The 13,291-nt window shown below is 37.2% G+C and overlaps 1 protein-coding gene across 1 annotated transcript; it reads right to left on the minus strand.

Annotated features, from left to right (window-relative positions):
* Window positions 1-3,283: 3,283 nt before the first annotated feature.
* Window positions 3,284-13,021, minus strand: LYVE1 (lymphatic vessel endothelial hyaluronan receptor 1). Its single transcript, XM_009575325.1, has 6 exons — window positions 12,940-13,021; window positions 8,169-8,328; window positions 7,938-8,077; window positions 5,080-5,379; window positions 4,213-4,291; window positions 3,284-3,470 (listed from the first exon to the last, which is right to left on the minus strand). Exons 1-6 carry the CDS (start codon window positions 13,019-13,021, stop codon window positions 3,284-3,286), a joined length of 948 nt encoding a protein of 315 aa, XP_009573620.1.
* Window positions 13,022-13,291: the final 270 nt, after the last annotated feature.

The following is a 13,291-nucleotide window of genomic DNA, read 5'->3' on the forward strand; positions in this document are numbered from 1 at the left end:
CGGGCCAGCGGGGGAGAGGCGGCACTGCCCCGCGACGCTGCGCGGTAGTGATCCGCGCTGGAAGACCGTTGCACACGGGGAGTCGACGGTCGCGTTACATTTCAGCGGAGCAGGCCCCGCCTGAACATCCTTTCTGCAGCAGAAGTGGTGTATAGAGTTGTTTTCTGTTAAGAAAAATCCAGTACTAGCTTGAGTGACCAAAATGGGGTAACTTTTCCACAGACGGGACTTCTGCACCCTCAGCAGATGCCCACACAATGCTGCACAGCTCAGGTTTCCCAGTGTCTGAAGGGACATAAGACTACGTATACTATTCTCTCTTTTCTCTTAGCTCTAGTAAATAGCAGTTTAAATGATTCTTAATGGAGTCTGAGTGCCTGCCTTGGTGGGATCATCACAGGCCAGCAACTGCTGGTGCAGAACATGCCCCCACCCCGCCAGAACAGCCAGGGGGGAAGAGAGCACCCCGGTCTGCATGGAGGATGGGGGAGTTAGATGTGTGTGGCAAATGCCAATGCTCACTGACCTTTTTACAAAAAAAAACCCAACACTCATAAATGATAACAAGCCATTTAGGAACAAAAATCCTAGAACATCCTCTAGGTCATCCGCATCCTGATGCTTCAAGTTTTAATTCTAGAGGAGGTTTTTTTTTGTTTTTTAATTTAAAGAGGAGAAAAGGAGTAGTACTTCCCCTTCCTGCCCGCTTCTGTTCACACATAGACACACGTACTTCCCACGATAAAGGCACCCCTGTATTCCAGACAGGGATTGGGCTGGACTGGGAACCTCGCTGTATTTCCTGCAGGCCAACCACCCCTTTCACCTAAGGTCAGCAAACATCTGTAGCCTCAGTGTGGGAATCCGAGTAGCGTTACTGTCAAATGACTAATACAAACTCTGATCTCCTGCTAGGTGGAATGAATTATTTGTCCAAGATACTTGAGCATAATGCAATTCCTGAGACATCAATGAACTTCATAGCTGTTGAGAATGTCTCGTAAAAAAAGGCACGACACTTGAGAAAAGTCAGAAACATAATGAAGAATTTCTCTTTAGTTTCTGCTACTGCAAATTAAGTGTTTGGGTTTTTGACGCTTCCTGTCTAGAACTTAAATAAATGTTTCCTGTTTGCTTTGTAGTGGTACATCCATTGCAATTCTATTAAACAATGAGCAAGAAATTTTGTACTAATTCAAATGTGACTGAGTAATACTCATTATATACAGACAATATCAAATACAGTACTTGTTGATTATGACTTATAGATAGCTTTTATTACATACAGAACAGTGTAACAAGACATTTATAGGTTAAGGCAATACCTTATTATATCAGCTAGTATAGATTTCTTAGAAAGTACACACTTCAGGGGGAAAAAAGCCCTTATTTAGATCTAAAACAGAAGCAACAAACTTCCAGCCAGAGTGGAACTAGAGAACAATTTTCTGAACAACTTTAGGTGTGAATGAGATAATCTGGGAGAAAAGGAAGTTGATACCTGTGGAACAGAGGTATTATTAGTAGGAGAGTAAAAGAAGTGATAGATAATTATCTCTTAGTGATGTGGAAAAGAACAGAGAAACAAGCAATTTCTAATCTCTAAAACATGGAAAAGAGAGGCAGAACGGAAATTGTGATATGTCACAAAAAAGCCCAAAACTACCTGGAATCCACTAGCGTTTCCTGTGTCCTTAAGCTATTCTGACACCGTCATGACAACTGTTGGCTGTGGCCTTTCCTGATGGCCTTATTTGTGCTGTCTACTCTCACTGCTCACATGGCATAGAGTGGTTTCATTCAGGTTGCCAGGAGAGATGTGTGGCATTACTGCGGTATTTTGCAAGGAGAGGAATTACTTAACTGAGTGGGAAGTGCTTTCCTCTGTTACACATTTTTCTTCTGAAATTCTGTTAATGGACATCTGAAATTAGTGGTTTTTAGAGCTGTACTGAATCACAGTCTTTCTGCAGTAGTATAGCTTTAATGGCAGTGGTGGACTGCGTATCAACACTTGAAGCCATGAAATATTTCTGAGCTATCAAAAAAAAAAAAAAAGAGAGAGAGAGAGAGAGAAAACAAAAAACAACACAAGGAATCTCTAATTATGCTACTAGCAATACACTGTAACTCACTATCTACTGCAATATACACTGGGCAATTTTTAAATTTCTGTGAATCAAAAAAATGAAAGTTCATAACCCAGCATGCTACACTGTAGAAGACACAATATAGGTGAACAGTTCTATTGCTATTTTATTTAAGACTATGTTTTTCAAGCTGCTTGATCTAAAAAGAAACTTTCTTTGCCATAATAACCTCCTTCATGTATAAAAATAAGTTATCCAAACCACTTATTCAAGAAAATATTTGATAAATTGCTAGTGTTGTTCTTTCGTAACAACTAATTACTTCTGTAACATTAAGGTTATATGAGCTCTTTTTACTGTGAGATAGTTTTCGTGAGAATAAATTGTCCAGACAAACATATCTACCATACTTTATTTTTTTTTATGAAGTACTGTAAACGTCCCATACCACTTGAGATATTTATTATGAAAGCCACACTTAAATATACACAAAAGATCTTAAATATAACTGTTGAGATACAGTTCAAGGTTTTTTCTTCCCCTGTCAAATGTCTGATGCAGAAGAATGATACAGGTTTTAATAAATAAAACAGTAAATTATGATACGAAGATATCTAAGAAAGTTATTCATTGCTGTATATATATAAACATCAGCATCTTTGTACCCTTCCTTGGGTATTTGAATGACAGTGGGTTGATCCTTTGATTTTTTTACTCATTTGTAAACAGACTAATTTCTTCTGTTTGTAAACAGAATTTTTAAAACAGTATGCAACAGTATGGAAATAAGCTAATCTGCATGAGGAAGAGCTATAGTATCATCATTTTATTTTAGACATTAAGTTAGCAGACATCATCCAGCCAGATAAAAAAAACCCTTTTAATTATATATTGATCTGAATTCCATGCAAATAGTTAACACACTGCGTGTCGTTAATAGCGTATTCCTTTACTAAGGATGAAAAATATGCTGTAATATGGATTTTTTATTTATTTCAAGTAAATAAGATACCATGTTCTTCTGCAAGAGCAATTATAGCTAAAGATGTAATTATTAAAAAAACCAAGTTTTCCTATGTTAAGATAGAGAAAATATTCATTCATGAGTATTTACAATCACCCATATTTAAAAGCATTGCTAAGTTCTGTGTGCTTCATTTTATATTTCTATCAAGAAGTGTACATTCTTCCCCTTAAACTTCTGCTTCTAGACATTTTACTGTGGCCTCAGGCTTGGTTTTAGACTCTTCTACCTTTTTTCCATTATTCTTTGTTTCCTTCTCAGGTGTTTTGTCATTTGACTTAGCCTCTTTGAGAGCAGTAGTTTCAACCATTTCTTTTTTCTGATTCTTGTTTGAAAATGGGAAGGTTTTCTTGTACCTTTAAATAGAAAAAAGGATAGTAAAGCAGAAACACTGACATAGTTTGGTAGTATCACTCAAGAAATAAAGTGAAAAATATCTAGAATTAACTTTCTTTGCCATACTCAAGCAAAAGTCTCATAGAGAATAGTGGCATGATAGATCATTGTGTTTTTTCAAGCAGTGTGCTTTTTAAATAAATATTTTCGTATTTTTTTTAAAAAACAATGTATATTCAGGATTTGTGGTACATAACGATAAAGCTATCTGGGCTAGAATGTGAGAAATGCCCACAACTTTTTGATATGATTTAATGATGCATTGTGTTGAAGATCTTTGCGCATGCCAAACGAGCTCAACAATTATTTTTCTCTGAACACAATCATAGTCCAAGAATAAAAACTTTTACCTTGAGTCTGACATTGAAAGAAACAAGAATAAAACTGCATAAACAGGCTTATGTACAAACAGATGCACACTTCAGTGTTGCTGTTTTGGCACACTTGGAAATGTTTCACACTAGGCATGACTGACTACTAAAAATAGGCAATATTTGTCTTTGGTTCCTTTCCTAAAGCAGGGAATGGCAACATCAACAACTAACTTTATCTGCATAACGACAGGGTTTAAAATTTTATTCTTTGTGCTACACTGTTATGTCATTATCATTACTTATCTGCTCTCTAGCTATATGTTTAAAATAGTCATTGGTTGTACTCTAGGAGTTAAATCAGTCCAAGAAAAAAAAAGAAAAAACTTACTTTTTGATATAGCAGACTGCTAGAACAACTGAAATAATGAAGAAGATGACTGCCAGTACAAGAAGTGCAGTGGGGATACCTAGAGATAAAAGTGAGGTAAGCATAGAGTTTTTATATGTACTTAACTCTGACTTTCTAAGGGCTCATGAGCATAAATCCAGATTGTTCCAAAACAGCCTAGTGTAAGAGGTACAAACACATCAACTCAAGAATAGAGGTATTAGGAATCTCAAAAGGTTAGTTACTCCTGCTCATTTTTCAAGAAAGACTAAAACAGGTATTTAGACAATCCCTGACATTTGTTTGTCTAATCTGCTCATTGGAGGGTTTTTACAACCTGACTAGAGAACACATTTTTGTGATTAACTATCCTTACAGTTAGAATGCTTTTCCTCATATTTAGTCTATTTCTCAGTTGCTGTATGTTAGGATTACTTATTCACACCTCATATCTCGAGAACACCTCCGTATTTGGAGAACAACAATTCTCCTTAAAACTTTCTTGGCTTTTGTTTTTAAGAGCCTGCTGAGTTTTCCATTACTCTGAGCACATGGTATTTGCTAAGACTTTCTCAGAAATGTATTTACCCCAAGTCACTTTAACCAGAATGAACTTCCACCATTTCATATTAAAAAATTATCAAAAAGTATAAAATAAGATCTTACTTCTACTTAAAAATTATTTTAAAATCCTCTGTCTTATAAGCTTTGCTTTTGCAAAACCATAACATTTCTATTCTGCCTCCAGGTTCATCTATATCAAAATGGATGCTGGAGTAGCAAACAAAAATAGCAGTAAACAGTTTTACTACTAACATCTACTTAACTAGCTTTTCTGATTAAATAGCTACCATATATTGCCTTTACCTCCAAAGACAATGGCATCATTCTTAAAGGCAGCATGGGAAGTGTAGTTAGGAGAGTCAATTGGTGAGTATTCCTCCGGCATTTTTGTAGTAGTCCCCTCTGTTGGTAATATAGTTTCAGTTATACATATTACGCGAAATTTTATATTTTTCGGGGATTGTTCTGACTCAGTCACATTGGGCACTGCTGTGATGTTCTCAGTCAAATCAGAGACTGAATATGCAGTTAAGTCCATTGGTGCACTTGATGAAGGTAGTATGGTTGTAGTTGGATCTGGTTTACATGAATTAATCTGAATATCTGCAGCAGGGAAAGAAAATACATAAGAGTTGTGTTGGGTGTTAGTTCTGTAATTACTGTACACACATGTTTATTGAAATGGTTCCTCAGTCAGTCCCTTATGAAAATTATTATTTGTTTATTCACAAAAGCTTTACCCAAATCAGGCATGCCTATTTCAAACATGTGGCTACAACCCAGATTATGCACCTTTTATCATTACTTGCATAATTAAACACTTATTTGAGCAAGTGTGGCGCTCATTTTGTAATTGCATATCAATGACAATTCCTCCTGAAAAGTACTTTTATATGCAATAATGCATATAAAAACCAATAATGTGACCTCCTGCAGAGCAGGAGACAACTGCAGATCCAAGATTAAAAAATATTTCCATTATATTATGTATATGTTCAAAACATACGCATGCACTGTTGATACTTGGAACACTGCTCTGCTTTCCTGGAAACAAATTAGCCCATAAAACTCTCAGGTAAACCAGGCACCAGTGTGAGATAAAAAAGTGACACGATTCTAATGGGGGCTAGAAGGAAAAAAACTTCAGGCACACCTAGAAATTAAGTCATTTAAATGATGTGAATGTTGTCTATATAAAAACGTGGGTGCAAGTGGACTTTTATATTAAATGGAAAAGCTGAGTTCTGAATCAGGCTCATATGAAAATGTGAAAATTCTTCTTTTCTAGTGAAGTTCTGTATTCTGTAAAGCTATAAAAATTTCACTAAAGTAACAAGCAGATTACAACATAAATAACAGGGAAACGGCGTATGTACTGTTCTCCAAATGAATCCCCATGGGAAGTCTGATGACGCAGTTACATTCACAGAATAAAAAGCTAAATGGCAGGGGCTTTTTACTTTTTCCACTACAGTTTTCAAGTGATTTTGGCATTTCTTTGGCACAAAGAAAATTGACAGAATGAGCTTCTCCCAAATATTTTGGGTAAGAAATGCCTAGAACAGGCAACAATTTGGCAATTAAGGTAAAGAAATGCAGAATCATGTAAATGTTAAATATACATTATTTTCTAACCATTCAGCAAGCTTAACTTTCTTCACATACTGTAACAGTATAATTTTTTAAAATTAAAGCTAAACAAAGCAAGTAATTTGGAATTACTTGCTAATTCCTTAGCATTACCCAACCTACGCAATGTTTCTGAGGCAGAATGACATATATTTCATGCACTGAAACACCATGTTACACAGGAACAGAAGAAATAACAGTACTAATAGGAGCAGCCTCTTTCAGAGCATGTTGCCCGAGTACTAATTCACCTGTGCATTCATCAATAAAAGCTATGGACTGTAGAAAAAAACTAAGTTAGCCCAATCATGTAATTTTTAACTTTACAGGTTAGGTGATAAATCAATTTTTAATGGTGCTTTCTCTTTGCAGTGCTTTCTTATCAGCAGTCAGACACTTTGTAAGCGGACTACTTATATTACCTACCCTCCTTCACTAAAATGGCCCCGGATCATGAACAAAGTCCCACTGGTAAAGGCATGGCCTTCTCCCTAACAGCTTTATCCTCAGTCTCTTCGTAAGCTCCAATGTCCACAGTCACCAGACATGGTCTTAGGTCTTTATATCTTTGCATGGGCGTATCTTGCATATCCATCTTTCTCCTGCTCTTTCCAACCCTTGTTCACACATCTTTCTTGAAAAATTTCAGGATTTCGTACATAATCTCTTGCACTTGTTATCTAAAACTCATTGGCAAAGTTTAGGGACTGATTAGAAATAATTTATTGATCCTGTATATGGTCTAATTATTGGGATAGTTGTTATATAATAACCATAGATATGGGACACTAGCAGAAACACAATGCCTCTAGTTAAATACTTATTTTTAGTTAATACCACAGAAGTCATTAAGAAACAATACTGATCTACTGTGCTGAGAAGATCTAACTTATATCAAGGCCCAAGTTCCACTGTCGTATCTTCAATCTGGGAATAGACAGTCAAGAATGAGGGGAAGGACAGGTCTTTTCACACATAGGATGATGCACATTAAAGGAAGCTGTTTGATTTTACTGATAATAGATTGGTAATCTAGTTAATTTTATGGTCTCTTAGCTGTTCTAGCTTATATTTTAATTTAGTTTAATGGATACATTTCCTTTTATCAAAAAACGTTCAACTTTTTCTGAAGTACCCCACTCTTGGTCTTTTTGCAAGAAAACACACACCACACACAGACACCCTGGTTAAAGATTCAATTCACTGCCTTTCAAATTAACATGCCTAAATAATCAAAATATATTAACACCATTGTGTCAACTTTAGAGAATGGTAAAAGCAACTCTTCTTCAAGAGCTTTCATGGCAGCACCGAATTATTAATTTGGATTAACTGAATCGATCTTTTGTATTTCTTGGAAGCTTTTTTGCCCTGCAGAGCTAAGTACAGCTTGACAACATTTAAGACTGGGGGGAAATGGCCAACAAATTGTAAGAACTCACTCACTTGTTATGATTTTTTCCCACAGATATTAAAAAAAAAAAACAAAAAACAAACCAAAACATGAAAATGTAGTTGTCATGCTTACATACCTGAGGAATTGAAGCAGTAAACCTTAAATGTTTTAAAGGGTTCAGCATACCATAGCACTAGTCCAACGTTGCCCTTACCACATTTCTTGTTGGATGTTATCCGAGGAATGACAACCAATCCATCTTTCACCCATCCATAGCTACAATAAAAAGCATCAGTCCTTTTAATATTAGATTTATCACCAGCCTCAGATGTGTGTAAAGGCAATGAGACTAACTGATGTCATATACCTGCATGTTTCAAAGCCATGTTTCAAAGCCTTTTCAACTTGGTCTTTACTTGCCAATTGTAGATTCAGTTGATTACATGCATTACTTGCTTCTGAGAAATTCACTTTTTCCTCAAGATAAATTCCTACACCTGTGATCCTGCAAGGTGAAAGAATGGAACCTGTAATTTAGACATAAATATTCAAGATTAGTATTTGAATATTAACATTTATTCCTCATGAAGAATTTAAGATCACTTTCAACTGAATTGAACATTGTTAAAAGTTCTAGCTTGAGGATAGTAGAAAACTAATTTCTAGCAAAAAAGACGTACTTTAAAAATAGAATATATTTTCTTGACACAATAGTCTAGAATTTCAAGAGGTTTGGCTTAGACTAAATGCATATACAGTTGGCATTTGAGTCATTACCCGGAGTCAGTTTCTTACTAAAGACACTCTTATTTGTCATACTTATTCATGCAAAATGGGAAGAGTAATCAGATAGGGTTTTTTTCCTTTTTTTTTTTTAAATTAAAATGATAAACCTAACAGTTGCACAGAGGCACTGATTCTGTCAGTACACCACTCTTACCAATATGAGTTCTATCAAAGGTATTATACATAATTTTTCATGGAATTAATACACCAATAAGAAAATATGTCTATAAAGATTGTATCATTCCTTATGTTTCTTATTCCTCCTAAACTTATCTCTTTTTTTTCCAGCTTGGCATGATGCTTCCACGCCCCAACTACTGTGTTAAGTGTTCAATTTACTGAGTGCTTGGCAGGCAGCAGGAAAAAGGGATAGGCCAGGTGAATTTATCATACTTTTCCTCATTCCTCCTCCATAGGCACTTCATCCAGCTTTTTAAGATGGCCACAGCTGGCACGCTATTCATGACACCTGCACCAGGAAATGCATATCTTAGGTCTGATTACACCTGCTCTACTTTTCTTAGCCTGTGTTAAGGACATTCTGTGTTAAGAATTCAGGATGTGACACAGACAAGAAGAAAGGATATTACTCTTTTGCCTCCGTATTTCGCTGGAAGCATATACTGGAAAAAAGATTTTTTCTTTTTGAGTTACATACAGTAATTGCCATATTAAATGAAACATTTCAACATTTCATTGCAAGCATTTTAGATAACCAACAGCCACAGGTGTTACTTCCTTGCTCAATATGCTTTTCAGACTGTGTGCTCACCAGGTATGTACACTAACGAATACTTCATAAAATCTACGCATCAGAATACAGGCAATCCACAAACTCTCAAGGCAGGACGAAGTGATGCCTGCAGATCCACCACATGACTTCTTAGCAAGAGAGGTTAAATTGGATTTTATGAATGAAAAGATAGAACTAGCAGCCAAGCCACTCCCATGATGAGAAGGGGATAAAAAGATGACTAAGCTTGTGTGGAATGCTAAAAGAAATACAGGTTTTTCACTCCTGCTCCCACTGGGTGTGGTGGGGTTGGAAATGGCTTCTGGTAAAAGATGTATCTCTGCTGTCCTTACATTTAGTTTAATTGGACTTAAATGTTTGGTAGAGCAATCATTGGATTTATCTCAGCAGCGATGGAGGCTGTGGCCTCCCATTAACACTTCCTGGTATGGTGTAGACCCAGTCACATGGCAGGTGAGCCACTGAATACTTGGGCAGTCCCCATAGGCAACTTGTGGCTGCATCCAGCCCTGACTTGAACATAAGACAAGCCCAAACATATTGCATGAGGATGTAGAGAAGCCCTGTTGTTCAGTGAAGATGTGTATGTAGGTGTCAAGGACCTCAAGTCTATCCAAGTAGTTCCAGTGTGAAGATGATTCACACTGTCAAATTTCTTCCTTTCAGCCAGCCTGTCTTCATGAATGTCCTCTTGTATGTCTTCATTTTGGCCAAAGTACTTCCGTGTCATAGAGGTTAAACACTGGAACAGGCTTCCTAGAGAGGTAGTCAATGCCCCAAGCCTGTCAGTGTTTAAGAGGCATTTGGACAATGCCCTTAACGACATGCTTTTAACTTTTGGTCAGCCCTGAATTGGTCAGGTAGTTGGGCTAGATGATCATTGTAGGTCCCTTCCAAATGACATAGCCTAGTCTAGTCTAGTCTAGGTGTTCCAGTGTTAAGTTTACTTGATTCCCTTTTCCTAACAGGCAACTCCTCTGGTCCTCTTGAGAATCATTTCTTGTTTCCTGAATAACTCCCTGTCTCAGCTGCTGAGGCAGATCCCTATTCCTCTTTCTTAGTTTTCAAGACCCCACTCCTCCTTTAGGGTTTATGCCTAATTCCTTTCTCCCCTTACTACTTTTTATGCTCAGACATCACTCTGACTCTTATTGCTTACTTAGTCAATTCTTTTCCTGTGTTTATATTTGAGCTAATACAACTTCTAAAAAATGTAATGTTGAGAGTGAAAGTTTCTTAATGACCAACTTTACAAATTTCAAATAAAGCTGAGCAGCTGACTGAGTGGAATTTCCTGAAACCTTAGAAAGTTGCCTAGATACTTGTAAACTGTTACAGTCTTTAGTCATTCAATTACAGGACAAATATTTTTACATGAGAATTGCATGATAGATATATAGCATAATATAAAAATTCAGTACCAGAAAACTAAGTGTTAAGTGATAAGAAAAGTGACTGTAGGATATGGACCAAAGTTAGAATTCGCTAAGCCTTTTAAAACGGTGAAGTAAAAGAAATGTTTTGGAAAAGTTATCAGCTTCAATCTCAATTCCAGATGGTTTTACAATGTGAGGAAGAAATCCAGAAAGAGAACAGTAGCCTCTTCAAGTCTTTTCATCACTTCTTAAATCACCTCTGAACTCTGTTCTAAAGATGACTGAGTTTGTACAAGAGACAGACTAATCCTTTAGAAGCATATTATACTTTTTAGTCCACAAGCTGCACATAGCTGTACTTTAAGCTTTGCTCTATTTAGTTAACCTACTAATAGTGGGACATTCTCCTCAGTATTTGGGTCTTGTGTGAAAAATCTGTTTTACTGAGAAAGGTGGGAAGACCTAGACAGAAGAATCTCAAACAAGACAAAGTTGTCAAAGGAAGAAAATTGTTCAATTTTCGTAAGCTACGGGTATTGGCTTTATTGTGCGTTAGTTCTCTTCTTGCTTTTTTGGGGAAGCTGTTGTTTATCTTTTTGCCTTCCGCCAAGCCTTCACTCTGATTTATTAGAGAGAGTTTCCTTTGGCTGCTGACCTCAGGGAGCAGCAAGAATGATGCTGTTCCACAAGGAAAGAGGAGCCAGGAGCCAAGGGTGAGAACAGCACAGGCAGGACAGTGCCCTCACTGACCAGCGCACAGTCCCACAGCACCTGAACAGGATGGTGGTGACAGTGGCAGGTTTCACTGGCAGCCCCAGAGAAAGCAAGACAATGAGTCAGGTGCAGGGTTCATCCAGAAAGTCCATTTGGGAACAGCAGAAGATGGTGCTATCTATAACATATGCCTGAAGTCCATCCTGGAGACAAGGCTACCTACAACCTAAGTCCAGAGTCCATCCATGAAGCCCAGTCAGTACAGGAGGGGACAGGGAATGCTACAACACAGCTCAAAGACACAGCTGGAGATCAGCCCTGAGCTTAACTGGAGCTCTTGGACCAACGAGCAGAGGGTGCATAAGTAGGTACCCCAAGGGAGGCTTAGAGGTGAACTAAGGGGAGTCCTAACAGCTCGAAGAATAGTCTTAAGACTCAAGCTCTCCATTTCCCCAGTAAAAATTATTCAGTGGTTGGGATTGCTGGAGGAGACTACTGTTGTTAGGTACTCCAATCCTGTGGAATTTCAATAGGACTTGAGTTGAGCATCTAATTCACTCAGGCCAGGTTTTCTTCAGAAGCCTTTCAGTAGATAAGAAATTCAATTGTCTGCAACGATGGTGTATGTTCTTTTATATAGGTAGAACAAATATTTACTCCTTGCAAATTACAGTGAAACATCTGGAAACACCTGATGCACATTGAGTATCTGCAGATATCCTAGTAGCTTACTGCAGTTAGAATAGATTGCATCAAGTTGATCGTGGAATTTGAAGACGACATTCAAATTTCACTAACGTATAGAAAAAAGGGGTATTATATGACCCTGATTGAAAAAATAGGTTCATAGAATAATGTTTGAGGGAGGACGGTTATCTAAGAACTGTGTGATAAAGTTGATGTTGGGAAGTCCCTATGTTAATTTTTTCAAACAGATAGTTTATACAAAATAGGAACTTTTGCATTGTATTAACTGGAGGCAGGCATGACTGCCCTGGAGATGAACTGCGAGATCCCTGCCACACATTTCCTTCAATGTTGCAAATCAAGACAGTGTCAGGATATTGCCAAATCAGAGCAAAACACGTTGCATTAAAGATAGCATTTTATCACAGACACACAGAACTGGTTTCATGCATGTTTTGCTCTCTGAGGATTGTACAAAACTGTTTGCTGTGGTATTTTAAATAATACAAAATAAAATCACATTTCAATAGATCTGAACTTAATCCTAAATGCAATACCAAATCTTTAAAACAAGCAGTTCTGTAGCATTTAGACAATAATGCTACAGCATTTAGACAGGATTAAGTTAGACTAACAATGAAAGTTCCCCTATATGCTAGAGTATCTTTCATTGCACTGTATTCTCAAAACCCTGTGGTTTCCTATGCCCGAAACACATTTACACATGCTCCCTTTCCCCCATTATTGTTTGCAAATCTAGCTACTTTTTAAAGTACTTTACTGTTCAACTAGGAGACTTTAAAAAGTGGAACTTTACATACCTGTTATAAAGTAATTTTGAGCCATGAATGTCATAACCCAGACGAAAAACACTGCTGAGGTAACTCCAAAATAGGTTGCCATTGTCACCAACTTGGAAAATTAAGAAATTCAAGGTGATTTGTCTCCTGTGCTAAGAAAAGTTGAGGTATTGGATACTGTCAGACCACCTTTGAGATGACTTCTTGAAAGCAACTTCAGCTGTCACTGCACTGCTTCATAGAAAGAATGTCAGAGCAAATGTGTTGACTGTCCCACTCAAAGGTGAGGTCACTGACTGGAAATCCCTAATCACTCTTTACACTTTCTTTCATGTAGGACTTGCTGGAAAATTTAACTACTGCTGACTCAGAA

The sequence above is a fragment of the Fulmarus glacialis genome, unplaced genomic scaffold (genome assembly GCF_000690835.1).
Source record: "Fulmarus glacialis isolate BGI_N327 unplaced genomic scaffold, ASM69083v1 scaffold25450, whole genome shotgun sequence".
In the NCBI taxonomy this organism is placed as follows: domain Eukaryota; kingdom Metazoa; phylum Chordata; class Aves; order Procellariiformes; family Procellariidae; genus Fulmarus; species Fulmarus glacialis.